We start from the raw sequence: 21,599 nt of genomic DNA on the forward strand, positions 1-21,599 counted from the left end.
CCTAGGAATCCACATTAAGATTAACGCTTATTTCTCTTCAGAAACCAGAGGCCAGAAGGCAGTAAGATGATATAAAGTCCCGAAAGTAACTATCAACCAAGAATTCTGGCAAAACAAAAATGAAGAAAAAAATTAAGACATTTTTAGGTAAACAGAAGTTGACAAAGTTTATCAAGAAATGCTAGAGTCCTCCAAGCTGAAATAATGCATCAGACACTAACCTGAAGTCACACCAAAAAAATAACTAAAATAAAAGTAGTTACAGATAATTTTTTTATAAACCAGTAGTATTGCAATTTTGATTTGTAGCATCTTTTTCTCTAGGATTAAAAAAAATGCAAGAAACAAGAATTATAAATCTATGTTAATGAGCAGACATGTATCTTCAAATACAATAGGAACAAAATAAAAATAAATTTTATGAAAATTTACAACTTCATCAGAAACATTTACCAAGTTCACAACTTGCATCAAAAACATTATGAAGAAAGACAACCTATAAAGTGGGATAACACATTTGCAAATCATTTGCATGATAAGGGTCTAATACCCAGAATATACAGAGAACTCTCATAACCAAACAACAGAAAGACAACCCAATGTAAAAATTGGCAAAAGATACATCTTCAAAGATATACAAATGGCCAACAAGCACATGAAAAGATTCTCAACATTATTAGCCATTAGGGATATGTAAACCAAAATCACAAAGAGGTGTAACTTCATACACAGGAATGAAGGAATTACGGCTATACTAAAAAAAAAAAAAAAAAAAAAAGGAAAACAACAAGAGGTGGTAAGGATGTGGAGAAATGGAAACTCTCATACACTGGTGGCAGAAATATAAAATGGTATGGCCTATTCCTCAAAAAGTTAGACATACTCCTAGGCATATACTTTAAAAGAACTCAAAACAGGTATTCAAAGAAATACTTGTACACACATCTTCATAAAAATACTATTCACAAGAGACACAAAACAGAAGTAACCCAAAGAGCCATGAATGGATGAACAAAACGTGGAATATGAGGAATAACTGCATACTTAATGGGTACAGGATTTCCTTTAGAGTGATGAAATATTTTAGAACTAATTAGAGGTGAATGGTTACACAACACTGTGGATGTACTAAATGCTACTGAATTGTACTCTTCTCAAATGGTTAAGTTATAGGTTATATGATTTTTACCTAAAAAAAAAAAAAAACCACCCTAAAAAGCTCCTGTGGGGAAAAAAATGAATAATTGGTAGGATATAAGCTTATTCAAGCTTATATCAATACAATAAAAAATGTATTCTTATTGCTTGATAGAATGTAAAAACCACAGAGGGAGGTAGATGGGTCAAAAGTAGTATTAAGGCAAAATCATATTTCAAGAAAACTGCACAATGCAATATACATTTAGACAAAACAACACATATTCTACATTAATCAGTTATTTTATTTATTTATTAATGTTTATTTATTTTTGAAGGCAAGAGAGACAGAGTGTGAGTGGGGGAGGGGCATAGAGAGAGGGAGACAGAACCTGAAGCAGGCTCCAGGCTCTGAGCTGTCAGCACAGAGCCCAATACGGGGCTTGAACTCACAAACTGTGAGATAGTGACCTGAGCTGAAGTTGGATGCTTAACCGACTGAGCCACCCAGGTGCCCCTGGTTATTTTAAAAAATTAAATAATTTGATTATCTGGTAATGCTAAACCAACAAACTAGTCAATATAATATGCTATGTTGTACTCACAAGATTCTCTCTTCTGAGAATTTCGAATTGGAGACTAAAAGATATCTGGTTAGGTTTAATATGTAATTAAAATTAAAACAAAAAATATAGGATGTGTAAATAGACAAGGTAAGTCTAAGAGAGAGAAAAGGACACAGAAAAACAGATGATACTATTACCTGAATTCTAGTCCACTGGGGTGGACTCTTGGCTTCCACAGATGAGTATGCTTTCAATTAAGCGTATTTTTTGCATTTAGTTTCTTGCAACCAAAATAATTTAAGATTTTAAAAGCAATTCTTAGGCTATGGAATTCAGTTGTTTTGATTTCTCCTAAGGGCTCAATATTTTTAAGTAGAAGAGACATCTGGGGGTAGGGATTGGAAGCAATAACAGTATACATGTGATTTTTTAAAAAAGATCTTTATATGGTAGTGACACTAGAGAAGAGATGTAAGAAAAATACTAAGGGCAATGCTTAGCAATTAATGGCATATGAGTGGGCACAAAGGGTGAAAGAGGACTCAGATTAATGAAATGCCTTCGCCCATAAAACTGGGAAAAACAAACTGGCACTATCAGAAAAAAGGAAATTAAGAGAAGGAAGTGGTTTGGGGGAAAAATAACTAAATTTTAATAAAACCCAAGATATTACATCCAAATAGAAATGTTTAGTAGGCAGTCAGGAATACAGGAAACACTGGGATGTGAGAAAAAGATCTGGCAGTTATTCTCTTAGACATGATGCCCCAAGCCTAAAACAAAATGTCTAACAGAGTATGCATAAATGAGATGAACACTAAATGGGACAGCTATATCTTCCTCAAATTAATGGTGTACTTCATAAATGCAGAAAAAATATGAACATGTGGACACCTACTATGATATGTTTTGATTTGAAACAGAATTTAATATCCCTTAATACAATGCCTACTATGTGCTATGTATTAGAATATGCATGTAACAGAAAAAATAAAATAAGACACAGTATATAATTCAACATGTCAGTTGAGTCTTAAAACAAATGCTGAGGTAATATGTCCATTAATCTCAAGCTGATTTTTTACATGCTAAAAAACTTATAAATCCAAAGTATTTTAAGAAAATAAAACTGCAGACCAGTATCTCTCATGAAAATAGATGCAAAAATCCTCAACAAAGTATTAGCAAACTTAATCAAAAAATGTGTAAGAATTATACACTATGACCAAGTAGGATTTATCCCACATATGCAAGGCAGGTTCAATATCAAAAAAATCAATGAATCAATCCATTAAATCATTAGACTAAAGAAAAATCACACAATCATACCAATATGCAGAAAAAGCATTTGATAAAAATCTAACACTCATTTACGATAAAAACTCTCAGTAAACCAAGAATAGACAACTTCCTTAATATGATAAAGACTGTAAAAAAACCTACAGCTGAAATCATACTTAACAGTAAGAAACTAGAAACTTTGCCATTAAGATCAGGTACAGGGCAAGGATGTCTACTCTCACCATGCCCTTCAACATTATCCTAGAAATACTTGCCAAAGCAATAAAACAAGAAAAGGAAATCAAAAGCATAAAGATTGGGAAGAAATGACATGATCATCTATGTAAAAAACCAATAGGCAAAAAATCTGGAATTAATAGTGATTACAGCAAGATTGCAGGATACAAGGTTAATATATAAAAGTCAATTGTTCTCTTTATATATCAATGAACAAATGGAATTTGAAATTAAAAACATTATACCATTTACATTAGCACTCCCCAAAATTATATAAAAAACCAACAAACATGAGTAAGATTTATATAAGGAAAACCACAAAACTCTGATGAATTAAACTCCAAGAACTAGGTTAAGTGGACAGATATCCTATGTTCATAGATAGGAAGCCACAATACTGTCAACATGTCAGTTCTTCTCAACTTGACCTACAGATTCAATGCAATCCCAAATTCCCAGCAATTATTTTATAAATACCAACAAATTGATTCTAAATTTTATATAAAGATTAAGTCAAAACTTAAAGCAAACACAATATTCAAGAGAAGAACAGAGTTGGAGGACTCACACTACCTGATTTTAAGACTTACTATAAAGCTACTTTAGTAAACAAGACAATGTATTATTGAGGAAAGCACATGCAAAAAGATCAAGGGAACACAATAGAGAGCCTAGAAGCAGAAATCTATTAAAAGTCAACTGATCTTTAACCAAGGAGCAAAGGCAATAAATACAACACAGCAAAGATAGTCTCTTCAACTAATGGTGCTACAAAAGTTACACATCTACATTAAAAAAACAAAAACCAAGCATCTAGACATAGACCTTACAACCTTGACAAAAATGAACTCAAAATGGATTACAAACGTAAAAAATTAAATGACTTAAATGTAAAACACAGAACTATAAAATGTCTAGAGGATAGCAGAAAACCTAGATGACCTTGGTTATGGTGATGCTTTTAAAATACAATCCCTGAGGAAAATACTGACAAACTGGACTTTAATTTCTGTGCTGTGAAAGACAGTATATCTTGAGAATTAGAAGACAAGCCACAAACTGGGAAAAAATATTTACAAAAGATACATCTGATAAAGGAGTATTATCCTAAATATACAGAGAACTCTCCAAACTCAGTAATAAGAAAACTCTATTACAAAACAAACCAAAGACCTTAAGAGACACCATGAAGAAGGATATGATGATGGCAAACAATGTATGAAGTTCCACAGAATACATTACTAGAAAACTGCAAATTAAAATGAGATACCATTACATACCTATTAGAATAACACCACTGACAACCCCAATTGCTGGCAAGGATACAGAACAACACGAAGTCTTATTGTTGGTGAGAATGCAAAATTGCAGGCACTTTGGAAGAGTTTGGCATTTCTTACAAAACATATATCATACCACCCAACAATCACACTCCTTGTTATCTATCCAAAGGAGTTAAAAACTTAGGTCTACATGAAAATTTACAGACAATGTTCATAGCATTTTTATTCATAACTGCTGGAAGTTGGAAGCAACTCAGATGTCCTTCAGTAGGTGTGTGATAAACAAACTAGCATATTATTAAGTACCAAAAGAAATGTTATCAAGCCATGAAAAGACATGGAAGAATCTTAAATTGCATATTATTAAGTCAAAGAGGCCAATATGGAAAGCCTACTTACTATATGATTCCAACTATATGATAGTGTAGAAAGGCAAAATGATGGAAGGCAATAAAAAGATCAGTTGTTGCCTACAGTAGAGTTAGGGATAGTGGGAGAGAGATGAAGAGCACAGAGAATTTTTGTCCAAACCCATAGGATATACAAAACCAAGAGTGAACTCTAATGTACACCATGAACTTTAGGTGATTTTGATGTGTTAATGTAGATTTATCCTTGGTAAAAAAAAATGTGCTTTTTGGTGAGTAAAGGTGGTAATGTGCGGTGGGGGTGGGGTTCACATGTGGGAGCAGGAAATATATGGGAAATTTCTGTTGTAAACCTAAAATTCCTCTTTAAAAAAAAAAAATCTATGCATCAAGCTTATAAAGAAGAAGTAACATCAATGGAGTAAGAATCTTCTAGCAATGGTAAGTAACATTTTAGGCACAGGCTACTACAGGAATAATAAGGCTAAAGGCAGTATTTATTATTATTTTATTATTTACTATTTAATTATTATAACTTCAATCTACTGAATTAAAACGTCACTATATTTCCTAGCCATTAAATCTTTAATATAGGAGAAAAAACAACAATAGTTTTCTAATCTTTCATTTTGTTACTTTCTTTACTATAATGATTAAACGTAGGAGTGCCTGGCTGGCTGAGTCGGTAGAGCATGCAACTCTAGATCTCAGGGCCGTGAGTCTGAACCCCATGTTGGGTGTAGAGATTACTTAAATCAAAAAAAATTTTAGTTCAGGCATCATTTTCATTCCATGTTCAATATAACTGACTAGAGGCCTTAATGTCAAAGGAAACAAGCTTTGAAGAGTGAAATGACTTTCTCAAGGTCACACATTAGACAAGTTACAGTAATTAGTTTGTCACATTCAATATATTATCTCCCCATTTATTTTATGTTACGTACTTTCTACCATTAGGGGTTGCACATAGAAAACTTGTGTCTTAACATTTTTTCCTGAAAAAACAACAACAACCCAGAAATACAAGCATATAAACATGTATATATGAAAGGATAACTGCCAATAGTGAATGTTTGTGGAGACTTAATTCAGAAATATAGGATAACTGAACAAACTATGATTATCAAGATGTTAGAATATGACAGGTCATAAAAAGTAATTCCAAAGACAACTATCTTATTGCATGGAATGATGTTGCTTGTGTACTAAAAACATTACAGGGGTGCTTGGGGTGGCTCAGTTGGTTAAGGATCTGACTTCGGCTCAGGTCATGATCTCAAGGTTTATGTGTTCCAGCCCCACGCTGGGCTCTGTGCTGACAGCTCAGAGCCTGGAGCCTGCTTCAGATTCTGTGTCTCCCTCTCCCCCATTGCCCCTCCCCCACTCATGCTCTGTCTCTCTCTTTCTCTCAAAAATAAACATTAAAAAAATATTACAAAACCTTGTTTAATTACCCCCTTTTGAAAAAGCTACAGTATGTTTAAAAGTGTATTATATATTGTAAAAATATGTACAAAAATAAAACTTATCTCATGATCATAAAATTACAAGTGTTTTTTTCAGGTTTTTTGGACTTATTTGTATTTTTTTCTGGCTATAATGAAAGAGATAATTCCTTTCCTTAACAATAAAAAACAACTCTGATTATCAAAAGTCACTTGTAAGCAGTAATTTTAAGTGGAGCTAGAATCCAATTGTGTGACCTCATATGCATTAATTAATTTCTCTGAGCCTGTTTCCACCTCTGTAAAACCTGTTTCCACCTCTAGATACAGTAACTATACACACAACTCATAGAGATATGAAAATTAAATGAACAAGTTATTTTATAGAATACTAAAAATTTACTATACATATAAAGCATCTGAAATAGCTTTCACCTAAGAATAGTCTCCACAGAAAAACCAGAGAACATCTTGCACACTGTGTATCATCTTGATCATGTTATTATCACAATGCAAAACTCGTGTTTTCAGGATATTATAACTTAGTGGGGGGGGGTTCTGCATAATGCAAATTATTCAGTTGATACATATTTAAATTAAGAAATCTCACTGTAGCACAAATGCCTCCATTTTCTCATCTTTTGCACTTATCATGCATTCTTTGTATGGAAAAACAACAAACACTAATTGTAGCTTAGAAAATAAAGACTAAAATATTATTCATGTATAACTAATGTCACAAGGACAAATAGTTATTATGAAAAAACTGTTTAAACATTAAGTAAGGACTTAATTATATGTACCACAGCCATGGGTTTTACGAGCTCAGGGTCCTTACATCAAGATTATTATCTAATGGCTATGGTATAAAAACCAACAACAACAAAGCATTACTCTAAGGCCCAATGACTAGCTACTTCAAGAAGACAAAGTTCCAGCTAACAGATAAAAACATATTCCAGAGCCATAAACCATAAAAAGTAGTATTAATATACCAGAAAATCTTACGGATAAATGCCAATATTGAATGTTTGAAGACTCAAGGAGTTTCTGCTAGATACAACATACTAAAACTAAAGAAATTCTTTAAGGGACTACTAACTTATAATTCCTCCTTGCTAGATCAAAAATAAACAGGTCACACTTGAATCATTAAATTCAGATGTCAATGATACCAACTTTTAGCATTTCTTCAACACTACTGAGGTTAATAAAAGCCTAGACTTCCATTTTTAAAAAGTTTATTTTTGAGAACATGCATGCACAAATGGGGGAAGGGAAAGAATCCCAAGCAGGCTCTATGCTGTCAGTGTGGAGCCCAACGCAGGGCTCCATCTTGATTTCACCAACAGAATGAGCCACCCAGGTGCCCTGAAAGCCTAGAATTTCAAAAGCAACATAAAAAGTCCTTTAGGAACTGACATCATGGGTCTCCTAGAATGATGTGTTAGGAAGGATACATCAGCCCTATGTAGCCAAAAAATGTTTTAAATTAAATCTGACCAGGCATTAAAATTTAGGAACGATCTATAAAAATAGGCTTAACGTCTTCAAAAAAGGTGTCATGAAAACACACACACAAGTCTAGGGAACTTCCTGACTTGATCTGAACTGAAAGAACAAAAAAGCTCTTAGGAGGTAATATCCTATTATATATACATATATACATATACACACACACACACACACACACACACACACATATATACACACATGTATATATGTATATATATATGGGTATATATATGTATATATATATATGCACACACACACACACGACCAAATATAATGGGATATATATATGTATATATAATATATGGGACAACAGAGGAAATTTTATCAATGTTAAATTTCCTGAAGGTGACACTTGTGGTTATGTGGGGAAAATGTCCTAGTTCTTGGGAGATACGCACTAAAAGATTCATTAAGAGTGAAGTGTGATAATCTCTCATAACTTACTGAAATGATTTGACAAAAAAAAAAAGAAAGAAATGTGACAAAAATAAGTGTGAAAGGTGTATGAATGTTTAGCCATACTATCCTTGTAACATTTGTGAAGATCTAAATATGTTCCAAAGTATGAGGAAAAAAATGAAGACAAAATACTTATTTAAAAAAGAAATAATCCTTTAGGAGAACAAACTAAGGAATTGTAGGATTTCTTCAGATGTGCATTTATATACTTAAAGTGAAATACATGGTTTATGTTTATCCATAGCCATAACCCACTTGCTGGTCCAAGACAGAGTAGGCAGGGGGTTAGTTTAACCAAGGTTGAGGTTTTGACAAGTGAGTAACATGGTGGGGGCTGAGGAAGTATGCAAGCAAATGAACTTAAAAATGGACTCAGAAATGTAGGCAAGTCAAAAGAGGAGAGAAGACATAGGGTAACAATATTTGTGAAAAAATGTTCAAGTGATGAAAAAATGGGAGTTCTTCCAAACAGCAAGTAGGAACGCTGAAGTTTAAATAAAAAGGCTTTTAGTTAATACAGTTATATTCACCTCAGCAATAAAACAAAGACTCATACACTTCAATTATTTCACACATCACTGACGTGTGCAATAAAACACAATTTTCAGACCAATATTTAGAGAATCTCATTGGCTAACCAAAAGCACAACTAAGGCTAAGTCTGCCACGTTTTCCTGACTCACAGCAGATTTCTAAGCATTTCCTCCTCCCCCCCCTTTTTTTTCTTTTTCATCTCCTCCTTTAAAATGGTATTTTAATGAAAATTTTCTCTGGTTTTGAAAGTGTGCTACCTTCAGAATCTGTTGAGGCATTCCTATTAGAGACTGTGGATTTTTCCTACATTTTATAGTTTTTGAATTTCCTGCTTTATCAGTACACCTCCTCCTGCTGATAATCTTATTTCGCCTTTCCCATTTGCCAAGAATGTGGACAAATTTGAACTTTTGTGCATTGCTTGTGGAAATGTAAAATGGTGAATCCACTATAGAAAATAATTTGACAGCTATGCAGAAAGATAAACAAAGAATTACCACAGGACTCAACATTCCACTCCTTGGTATGTACCCAACATAACTGAAACCAGGCATTCAAACAAATGTTTGTATATGGATATTTACAGCAGCGGTATTTACAAATGCTAACTGGTGGAACAAACTAAATGTCCACCAACTTATCAATGGATAAACAAAATGTGGTATATCCATACAATGAGAAATGCTACAACATAAATGAACACTATGCAAAGTAACAGAAGACAGACAAAAAGTCACATATTGGATCCCATTTGTATGAAATATTCAGAATAAGTCAATCCAAAGAGACAGAAAACAGGTAGGTGCGATGCCAGCCTGGGCCCAATTAAGAATAGGTAAAGGAGTGGGGCGCCTGGGTGGCTCAGTCGGTTAAGCATCCCACTTCAGCTCAGGTCACGATCTTGCGGTCCGTGAGTTCGAGCCCCGCGTCGGGCTCTGGGCTGATGGCTCAGAGCCTGAGCCTGCTTCCGATTCTGTGTCTCCCTCTCTCTCTGCCCCTCCCCCATTCATGCTCTGTCTCTCTCTGTCTCAAAAATAAATAAAAACATTAAAAAAAAATTAAAAAAAAAAGAATAGGGAAAGGAGTAACTACTTAATGGGTATAGTTTCCTTTAGGGTGATAAAAATCTTTGAAACTAGATAAGGAGGTGGTTGCACAACACTGTACATGCACTACATGTCACTGAACTGTATATTTTTACATGGTTAATTTTGTGTCATATGAATTTTACGTCAACAAAAATGTTTTAAAAAGTATCATTCTGGGGCGCCTGGGTGGCGCAGTCGGTTAAGCGTCCGACTTCAGCCAGGTCACGATCTCGCGCTCCGTGAGATCGAGCCCCGCGTCAGGCTCTGGGCTGATGGCTCAGAGCCTGGAGCCTGTTTCCGATTCTGTGTCTCCCTCTCTCTCTGCCCCTCCCCCGTTCATGCTCTGTCTCTCTCTGTCCCAAAAATAAATAAACGTTGAAAAAAAAAAAATTAAAAAAAAAAAAAAAAAGTATCATTCTAAGTCGCCTGACTTTATATTCAATGTTAATAACGATGCTTCTTTATTAAAATTTTTCTTCTCTCTGGAGTTTTAGAGCTCCATTCTTTTGTACAGCTTATTTGTGCTGAACTTTTCTTCTTACTCTGTATGTTCACCCTGAATTTCATAGCTTACACATAACTTACATTAATATCTATACAATGACAATTGCCAAAATCTTAAGATTAAACCATTTTCCAAAGATCCATAGCCACACAGCCAGTGGAGTCTTGGGGCTTTTAAATGGATTACCCAGAGGCACCTGAAGATTTAACATGTACATAATATGAATCCATTATCAAAATATCATTTCTACTCTTCATCCTACAATTTCTGTTTTCATTAATGGTACACCTACAGTTGCCCTACCTGCAATATGAGGGGCACTTTTGAGTTATCTTTCAAGCTCATTATCTATCAGGTTATCATACTAATCCCTGAGAGAAGTCTATCATTCCCTTTCTTTTTAATCTCTCTCCTCCACATACTTTTGTCTACTTTCAACTTACACTCATACTTCAAGGGTCATTCTCAACTAGACCTTAACACAACTTATACAGTACTATCAAAAAACTGTTATAGAAACATCTGATTCCACCATGAAGGACTTTACTATGCAAACTGCTCTACTTCAGCAAAGAACTAAACTGGAAAAATTACATAAAACAAGTTTTCATACATTGAGACACAGGCAGTTCAAAACAGTGATCTGTGGGGGAAAAAAACAGCTAATAAGTTAAACTGTCTGAATAATCCAACTTAGTGCCTGGCAAAAGCTTTTAGATAACATACAGAAAGGTAGAATCACAACAGAGCACAATGTTCTACCAGAGTTGAGAAGACAGGAGACGGGAGTTCAAAAAGGATGAGAAGGCCAAAATTTAAGGGGTAGAGTACCAAAAAAGAAGCTGAGATACACAGAGAAAGACCCTCAGATACGTGCAGAAAAATCTTTGGTTGAATACTCCAAATGTAGGAAAGGAAATTTCCTGGGGATGGGGCAGAGAATAGTTCAAGTTCCATTCTCAGAAAACCTTTAATATACAGGATATCGGGTCAAGTTCTCACCTTATTGTAGATCTAAATAAACAATAGAATAAAAGCTGTTCTGGATTCACCAAAACAAACTTACATATATGAGCCTAGAAATTATCAAACTGATTCACAAATACTTAATACATGACAAAACAATTTAATTTTTTTTTTTTTTTTTTTTTTTCAACGTTTATTTATTTTTTTTGGGACAGAGAGAGACAGAGCATGAACGGGGGAGGGGCAGAGAGAGAGGGAGACACAGAATCGGAAACAGGCTCCAGGCTCTGAGCCATCAGCCCAGAGCCCGACGCGGGGCTCGAACTCACGGACCGCGAGATCGTGACCTGGCTGAAGTCGGACGCTTAACCGACTGTGCCACCCAGGTGCCCCGACAAAACAATTTAAACACTCTTTAAAAAGAACACTTAGAAAACTCACCACCCAATAATGTAAGATTCAAAGTATCTGTTATCAAACCAAAACTACCAAGAATAGTTACTCATCATCAAGAAAAAAACCAACAGAAAAAAATAGATCCAGAAATGAAATACGGAAGAGTAGTAAAACAAGGACCTAAAACAATTATTATAAATTAAAAACAAAAAACGAAACTTCTTTTAATGTTTATTTGAGAGACAGAGAGACAGTGCTAGCAGGGGAGGGGCAGAGAGAGATAAGGAAACACAGAACCTGAAGCAGGCTCCAGGCTCTGAGCTGTAAACACAGAACCAGACACAGGGCTCGAACTCACAACTGTGAGATCATGACCTAAGCTGAAGTTGGGCACTTAACCCATTGAGACATCCAGGCATCCCTAAATTTTTTAAGTATACTCAAAGCTGTAAAAAAAACAAGAACAAAAAAAACCCCACCAACATGATGGGTAGAAAAATGACACACAGTAAAAAGAGACTTAAATGGAACTTCTAGATTTGACTATACAGAAAAAAAATCAATAAACTAGAAGACAAAACAATAGATATACAGTCTAAATGAAACACAGAAAGAAAAAAAGGCTTAACAAAACAAACAGCTTTTAGTTAGCTGTGGGAAAATTTTAAAAGGTTTAACATACATGTAGTTGAGAGTCCAGAACAGAAGTAGGGGGAGTAAGACAACAAAAAAAAAGATATCTCAATAAACATTGGCCTAAAATTTTACAAATTTCAAAATTTCAAACCAAGAGGATCCAAGGAGGTCCAGAAACCTCAAGTAGAAGTATTTTCTTTTTTAAAAAAAGCACATGTTAAGGAACATTTTAAATAAAATTGTTTGTTTAAAAGCATCTGTGAGTTTTAGGAGAAAGGAGAACACATCACACACAGAGGAACACAGAAAAGAATAATAGCAAACTGTTAGATATCGTGAAAAAGACAATGAACAGTCTTTAGAAAGCTGAATGAAAAAATCCATTAGCCTATAACTGTATACTTAGAAGAACAAAGTGGGAGGACTCAATATTTCTTGATTTCAATACTTACCTACAAAGCTACAGCAATGAAAATAGAGAGGTACCAGCATATATGGATAACCATATAGATGAGTGAACTATAAGGAGAAGCCCAGAAATATTCACATTTATGGTCAACTGATTTTCAAAAAGAATGACAAGGAAATCCAATAAATGGTGCTTGGATAATGGAGATCTGAGTGCAAAAGAATCAAGCTGGACCTTTTCTTTTACCAGACAAAAATAAACTCAAAATGAATCACAGACCTAAATGTAAGAGCACTAGCAAGTAAAATTCTTAGAATATACAGGAATAAAAATCTCTGTAATCCTGGACTGAGGAAAACCTTCTTAGACATCATACCATTAACAGTGACAAAATCATAAAAAATTGGGTTTCATCATGGGGCACCTGGGTGGCTCCGTCAGTTGAACTTCTGACTTCAGTTTAGGCCATGATCTTGTGGTTTGAGTTCAAGTCCCTCCTAGGGCTCACACTGTCAGCGCAGAGTCTGCTTTGCATCTTCTGTCCCTCTCTCTGCCCCTCCCCCACCTGTGCTCTATCAAAAATAAACACTTTGTTTTTATTTTTAAATTTTATTTATTTGAGAGAAGAGAGGAGTGCAAACAGGGGAAGTACAGAGAGAGAGAGAGAGAGAGAGAGAGAGAGAGAGAGAGAGAGAGAGGTAGACAGAGGATCCGACGCAGGCTCTGTGCTCACAGGAGAGAGCCCAATGAGGGGCTCAAACTCACAAACCACGAGATAATGGCCTCAGCTGAAGTTGGATGCTCAACCGACAGAGCCACTGCAGGAACCCTTAAACAAACATTAAAAAAAAAAAAAAAAATTGGGCTTCATCAAAATTTTTGACTTTTGTGCTTCTAAAGATACCATCAAGGAATGTGTTTTTGGGAAAATATTTTTTGCAACTCATACTTCAATGCAACCTGTATCCAGAATATATAAAGAGCCCTTAAAAGTAAGATAAACAATTCTATTTAAAAAGGGGCAAAAGATCTAAATAGATATTTCTCCAAAGAAGATATGCAAAGATATGAAAATAAACACTTGAAAATATGCATAACATCATTTGTCACCAGGGAAATGCAAATGAAAACCATATGAGATATCACTTCATATTCACTAGGGTGGTTATAATCAAAAAAGAGGAAAATAAGTATTCGCAAAAATGTGGAGAAATTGGAACTCATATATTATTGGTGGGAATGTGAAATGATACAGCTAGTTTGTATGACAGTGGTAGTTTCTCAAAAAGTTAAATACAGACTTACCATATTATCTAGCAAATCCATGTCTAGATATATACTCACGTGAAAAACATGTCCACACAAAAACTTATAGAGGAATGTTCATAGCAGCAATATTCAGAAAGTATAAACAACTCAAATGGAAAATTTTCACCAATGGAAAATTATTGAGCAATAAAATTTAAGTGTTACTGGATGTTATGATATGGATGAGCCTTGAAAATATTATATTAAAAGAAGCCAGTCACAAAAGACCAGTACAGTTAAATCAATAAAAGACAGAAAGTTAAGGGTGGGTGGGTATGGGCAATAAGAAGTGATGGCTTAATAGGTATGTGGCTCTTTTTTAGGGTAATGAAAATGCTCTAAAATGGGTTGCACTGATAGTTGCATAATTCTGTGTACTAAAACACCAATGAATTGTACATTTTATTTATGTAGGTATGTATGTATGTATTTAAAACAGTAAATGGCTGCATTGAAACGTTGGAGATCACTTTTTTTATTAATTCTTTAAATACTTACTTTTGAGAGAGAGAGCGCAAGCACGCGTGCACTTGTGTGAGTGGGAGAGGGGCAGAAATAGGGGAGACACAGAATCTGAAGCAGGCTCCAGGCTCTGAGCTGTCAGCACAGAGCCCAATGTGGGGCTGGAACTCATGAACCGTGAGATCATGACCTGAGCAGAAGTCGGATGCTTAACCAACTGAGCCACTCAGGCACCCCTGGACTGTACATTTTAAATGGGTGAACTATAGAATATATGAATATTTCAGTAAAGCTGTTAAATAAAAAGATTTATACTGCAATATTTTCTTTCTTTTGAAAGAAAATATCTTTTAAAAATAACAATTATTATCTCTTCAAAGCAAAAATTATAAATATATACTGTGATGTTTAAAACATACTGTAGAATTATAGAGCAATGGAACAGAACAGAAAATCCAGAAATAAACCAATCATATGGTCAATTAATCTTCAACAAAGGAGGAAAGAATATGCAATAGGAAAAATAGTCTCTTCAACCAATGGAGCTGGGAAAACTGATCAGCTATATGCAGAAGAATGAAACTGGACCACTTTCTCATACCATGCACAAAAATAAACTTGAAAGGGATTAAACATCTAAATGTGAGACCTGAAGCCATAAAAGTTCTGGAAGAGAGCACAGGCAATAATAACATCTCTGACATCAGCTACAGCAACACTTTTCTAGATATGTCTCCTTCGGCAAGAAAAATAAGAGCAAAAATTGGGATTTCATAAAAATAAAAAGCTTCTAGACAGCAAAGGAAACAGTCAATAAAACTAAAAGGCAACCTACAGAATGGGAGCAGAGATTTGCAAATGACATATCCAATAAAGGCTTAGTATCTAAAATATATGAAGAACTTATACAACTCAACACCCCCAAATACCAAATAATCCATTTAAAAAATGGGCAGAAGAAATGAACAGACATTTATTTCTCCAAAGACATACAGATGGCCAACACACACATGAAAAGAAGTTCATCATCGCTTACCATCAGGGAAATGCAAATCAAAACTATAATGAGGTATCACTTCACACCTGTGAGAATGGCTAAAATCAGTAACACAAGAAACAACAAGTGTTGGGGAGTATGCAGAGAAAAAGGAACCCTTTGTGCATTGTTGGTGGGAATGCAAAGTGATCCAGCCACTCTAGAAAACAGTATGGAGGCTCCTTGAAAAGTTAAAAATATAACTACCCTATAATCTAGCAATCGCACTACCAGGTACTTAACCCAAGAAATACAAAAACACAAATTCAAAGGAATATATATACTCCTATGTTTATTGCAGCATTATCTACAACAGCAAAATTATGGAAGCAGTGCAAGTCTCCAGTGACAGATGAATGGATAAAGAAGTGGTATATATATACAATTGAATATTAAGTCATAATGAAACCTTGCCATTTGTAATGCATGAATGGAGCTAGAGTAAAATCCTAGGCAAAATAAGTCCGAGAAAGACAAATTCCATGATTTCACTCATAGGTGGAACTTAAGAAAGAAAACAAACAAGCAAAGGAAAAAGAGAGAGATAAACCAAGAAACACAGTCTCTCTTTGAAGCTTGCTCATTCATTCATTCATTCATTTAAAGAGAGAGAGAGAGAGCAGAAGCAGGGGAAGAGCAGAGAGAGGGAGAATCCCAAGCAGGCTCTGCACCATCAGCAGAGCCTGACCTGGGGCTCAAACTCACAAAAACTGGGAGATCAAGACGTGAGCCAAAATCAAGAGTTGGACACAACCAACTGAGCCACCCAAATGCCCCAAAACAAGCTCTTCACTATTGAAAACAAATTGATGGTTACCAGAGGGGAAGTAGGTAGGGGGATGGGTGAAATAAATGATGGGGATTAAGTAGTGCACTTGTCATGAAGAGCATGGGGTGATTTCTGGAATGGCTCAATCACTATAGTGTACACCTGAAACTAATATAACACTGCATGTTAACTATACTGGAATTTAAAAAAAAGAATAAAAGAAAAAAATATATAATTAAAATGTGTAACAAAAGAAAAAGGGATCAGAAGGTTAAATATACTGTTACAAGGTTCTTAAATTATAAATGATAGTGGTGTAATATTTGATAATGAACTGTGTTTAAAGATACATATTTCAAATACTAGTACATCACTAATATAAAGATACAAATAGGCTAAAAGGATGGAAAAGATACACTACACAAACATTACTCAAGGAAAATACCATTGGCTATATTAATATTACACAAAGTAGACTTCATAAGTATTATGAAGCATAAAGAGAGTGCTTTATAATAATAACAGCTCAGTTCATAAAGAAGACATAATCCTAACTAAAATTTCAAAACACATGAAGCAAAACCTAAGAGAACTGAAAGGAGAAAGACCTATATAATCACAACTACAGATTTCATTAGTATTCTTTAAGTAATTAAAAAAAAACAAGTCAACAACAACAAAAACATCACTAAGGATATATAAGACTTGACCGGTACTCTCAAAGAATGTGACCTCTTAACTTGCATTTACAAAACCCTTCACCTGAAATCTTAATGAACATTCTACTCAAGGTCCCACCATACACAGATTATATTCTGGGTTATAAAGCAATCTCAATAAATTTACAGTGAAATCAAACTGCTGTTTTCCAACTGCAAGAGAATTAAACTAAAAATGAGTAACAGAAAAATACCTGGAAAATATTTAGAAATAAAATACTTATAAAATAACCAATGAGTTAAATTTTTAAAAAAATCAAAAGGAAAACTACAAAGTATTCGAAACTGAATGCAAATGTAAACACCAAAATTTGTGGCATGCAGTTAAAACAAGCTTAGAGGAAAATGTTTAACAGAAAATATTATAGTAAATAAGATTGGTCAAAATCATTAATCTAGGCTTCTACTTCAAGACACTAAAAAGAAGCCAAATGAAAGCTGAAAAAGGGAATTAAAAGCAGAATTCACTCAATTAAAAAAATAGACAAAAGGAAAAAAAAAATCAATAAAACCAAAAGCTGGCTCTTTGAAAAGATCAGTAATATTGACAAATCTCTAATACGAGGGGGGAAAAAAAACGCAAATTAGTAATACAAAATCAAAAGAGAAGCCATCACTACAGATGCTACAGGCATTAAAATACTGTTAAGGAATGTTATAAACAATCTTCTGTCACCCTGGATGAAATGGACAAACTCCTTGAAAACCAATGCTTGCTCAAGAAGAAATAAAAAATCTGTACATCCCTGTATCTATTTAAAAAATTTAATCCAGGGGTGCCTGGGTGGCTCAGTTGATTAAGTATTCCACTTTTGATTCTAGCTCAGGTCTTGGATCTCATCATGACCTGATCATGAGTCAAGCCCCATGTGGGCTCTGCACTGAGAGTGTAGGGCCTGCTTGAGATTCTCTCTCTCTCTGCCTCTCCCCCAACTTGCACACATGTGTGACCTCTGTCAAAATAAACATTAAAAAAAACTTTAATCCACAGTTAAAAACCTCCTCAGAAATAAAAATCCAGGTCCAAACAGTTTCACTGGTGAATTATATCAAATTTAAGAAAGAAATATTACCAATCTTGTACAACCTTTTTAGAAAATAGATTCAAGTCTGTGGTGTCCGTTTTACTACTCTGATACCAAAACCAGACAAAGACACTTCAAGAAAACCATAGACCAATATCCCTCAGGAAGCAGAAATCCTTAACATTTTAGCAAACTAACTCCAGTGACATATAAAAAAGACAAAACATTATAACCAAGTTGCGTTTATCTCAGGGATGCAAGTTTTTAACATCTGGAGATCAATTAATATAATTTACCATTAAACAGACTTTTAAAAGAACCATATGATCACCTCAACAAAGGAAAAAAATCACAATAAAATCAACATCGATTTTGGACATAAGAAAAGGGAACTTCTGAACCTGATAAAGAGCATCTATGAAAAACCCAACAGCTAACACCATACTTAATGATAATACACTGGATGATTTTTGGGGTGATGAGAATGTTCTGTATCTTGCTTGTGGTGGTGCTTAAATGACTAAAGAGTTATCAAAACTCACCATTCTATTAAAATTGATGAATTTTACTGTACGTAAATTATATCAATAAAGTTGAATTTTAAAACTACTGTAATAGCTTCTTCAAGATTGTTTAAAAAGTTTAGTTCTTTAAACAAGACTTAATTATAACAACAAAGTACTGCTCATTTATATTACTATGCCTAAAGATCTACAATCAAGTTCAACTTTTAAACAGTAAGTATCTGATATATATTTACATTAAGTTGAACCTTCAACAGAAGATGGTTGTGCCACAGTGCATATTGAGAATTTGATATTGAATTCAAACAACTGAGAATTTCTAAAACTGATCAGCATTAATCAGTAAAATCAATTAGAACTACCACCAACAACAACACAAAAGAAGTGGACTTGAAACTTCTATATAACTATTCTTGTGATCTTACAGTACCTCAGTATACTTCTTTTTATTTTTTTAATGTTTGTTTACTGATTTAGGGAGAGAAAGAGCAGTGTGCAAGTGGGAGAGAGACAGAAGGGGGGGGAGGGAGAGGGGGAGAGAGAAAGAGAGGGAGAGAGGGAGAGAAAAAGAGAGAATCCTATGCAGGCTCCACACTGTCAGCGGCAGAGCCCTATGTGGGGCTTGAGCTCACAAACCCGTGAGATCGTGACCTGAGTCGAAACCAAGAGTCATATGCTCAACCAAGTGAGCCACCAAGGAGCCCCACCTCAGTATACTTCTAACAAAGCACTTAAATATATAAATTATCTGTCAGTTAAATGAAATAATTCAAATTATGCTAAAATATGGGATAGAGTTTCATTTTATCTTACACTTGGAACTCGTTCATTTTCCTCAAACCAAATCACTCAATTACCATGAAGATATTCAAGAAATGAGAATTTTTAATTATAAAAATAAATGTACAAAAGACTATTACTTTATTATTTTCTAATTTCTAAAGAAAAATATTTCCTAATTTCTCAGTTATTTCCATAAAGCCTAACTATATTATTAGAGCAAATAAGAATTCTTTAAGTTCAGAGCAGAAAGCTAATATTCTAAGAACCTTTACATTTCTATTCTACTAAAGATGGATACAAATATAGATAAGAAGTATGGCTAAAACTACACTTTGTTGAAGAAAAATACAAATGATTAAGAGTATATCCAAATGTATGCTCTATAAATTAACACTTATTAAAAGAAGGGAGAAGATTACAGGCTATTTCAACTCTAACACTAGTGGATAACAGTTAATGCCCCATATTCCACTTCTTTTTTACAACAGGAAGTCAGCATTTCTCACCAGACAACCCAATTAGTATAGAACTTAGCTAATAATCAGACTAAAAAGGCTAAAATATACACTGAAGTAAAAATGAGCCTGACATTTTAGATAGGTCAGACATCCTAGTTTTGTCTTTAAACAATGCTTATTTATCAAAGAAGATCATTAAGAACAAATAAAGCTAAGATGGGATTAGTTCATGTTTTCAAACCATCCAATTTTATACTCCAGTCAATTACTGAGGTTTCATGATTAACTCATGTTCACTTTAAATGCAAATAAACATGATAATATTCTACCTTTATTCCTCAACTTTAGACTACTCCAACCCTCAGCTAATAGTTTACATTGGGCAAAGTAAACGTACCACAGGCTTGTTTTTAAAATAGTGAGGATATAAAAAAATTAAAAACAAAAACAAAAAAATAAAATAGCGAGGATATCTGCACACACCTGACTTCAGCTCAGGTCTTGATCTCTACAGTCCCTCCTGAGTTCAAGCCCTGCATCTGGCTTGCTGGGGTCAGAGCAGAACCCGGTTCAGATCTTCTGTCCCCCTCTCTCCCTGACCCTCCCCACTCCCATTCTCTCTCTCTCTCTCAAAAAATATTTAAAAATACAGCATATAAACCACATAGAGCTAGTGCTAACAAATAAATGGTAACATCTCAAATCAGCAGTCTTTCATACGTTTATAAATATTGCTATGAAATTTAAAACAAATATTCATATGTAAAATGGGTAATAAAAATAGTACTAGACTTAAAAAATATTCAAAACTTTCAAATTACCTGTTTAAATCGTTAACTATGATTAAATAGTAGCATAATTTAATCAACTTATTCTAAATTCCAGATAAGAGAAGTTTAACATTTTAGCATTCAACTTACCCATTTATTAGACAGAAGTCCAACAAAAGCATTAATGGCTAAGAACAAAGTTTTCTGCAAATATCAGATAGTTATGTCTAGAGTGAACACTCAACACAATCAATCCTAATGAGAACTACACATCTGTTTCAAAACTTAGCTTTTATGAATCATGAACATTTGACAAACTGTTGGTACAGCAAAAGTGAAATTTTAAATTAAATCTCTGCAATGATACTTCTATCCTACCTGTATCTTCAATAAATTCCACACATTTTTCAACAAATAGTGGTATGGGCTTCTCAGCTGTCACCAGATCCTGGAGGGGCATCCCAAAGTAATTACTCTCCCAATTTCTACGTGTTGGTGGATTGAAGTTCTTAGTTTTCTTTTTCTGCTATAAGAAAACATATTCAAGTTAAAACTATTAAAATTAATTTCCTTCAAAATAGCATGAGTATTAAGCAATGTAAATACACATTTTGTATCAAAAGATTTATTTAAAAGCCACATCTAACTAAAATGACCATCAATATGGGACTCAGTTAAATTCTGCCAGAAGCATCAACCTGAGCAACGGAAAGAGACAAAAAGTGAACAGAGGAAATATGACTAGAAAAAAATGTTCCCTCTAGAAAATAATAGGAAACTGGATAGGTAGGGAAATTAGAAAAGGTCATTTTTCAATACCAACTCAAAGGAAAAGCTCAAAGTGAGCAATGTTCAATTCAGTTTAGGTGTGGTTTACTAACTCTATTTGGTCTTTAGGGCAGGTCCAAGCGAGTTTTTCG

The 21,599-nt window shown here is 34.3% G+C and overlaps 1 protein-coding gene across 5 annotated transcripts in view; it reads right to left on the minus strand.

Annotated features, from left to right (window-relative positions):
- Positions 1–21,599, minus strand: part of ARHGAP5 (Rho GTPase activating protein 5) — an 81,618-nt gene that overhangs the window by 19,054 nt on the left and 40,965 nt on the right. For 4 of the 5 annotated variants that reach the window (XR_015252449.1, XM_086709968.1, XM_086709967.1 and 1 more), the window contains exon 3: positions 21,058–21,205. Coding sequence is in view for 4 of the 5 variants with exons in the window: in XM_086709968.1 (XP_086566094.1) it covers positions 21,058–21,205 (148 nt within the window). In the remaining variant the exon portion in view is untranslated. The remainder of the gene's footprint in view (positions 1–21,057; positions 21,206–21,599) is intronic. The other variant, XM_086709970.1, reaches the window with a different exon arrangement.

The sequence above is a fragment of the Puma concolor genome, chromosome B3 (assembly GCF_028749965.1).
Source record: "Puma concolor isolate L17-30 chromosome B3, mPumCon1.1.hap2, whole genome shotgun sequence".
Taxonomy (NCBI): Eukaryota; Metazoa; Chordata; class Mammalia; order Carnivora; family Felidae; genus Puma; species Puma concolor.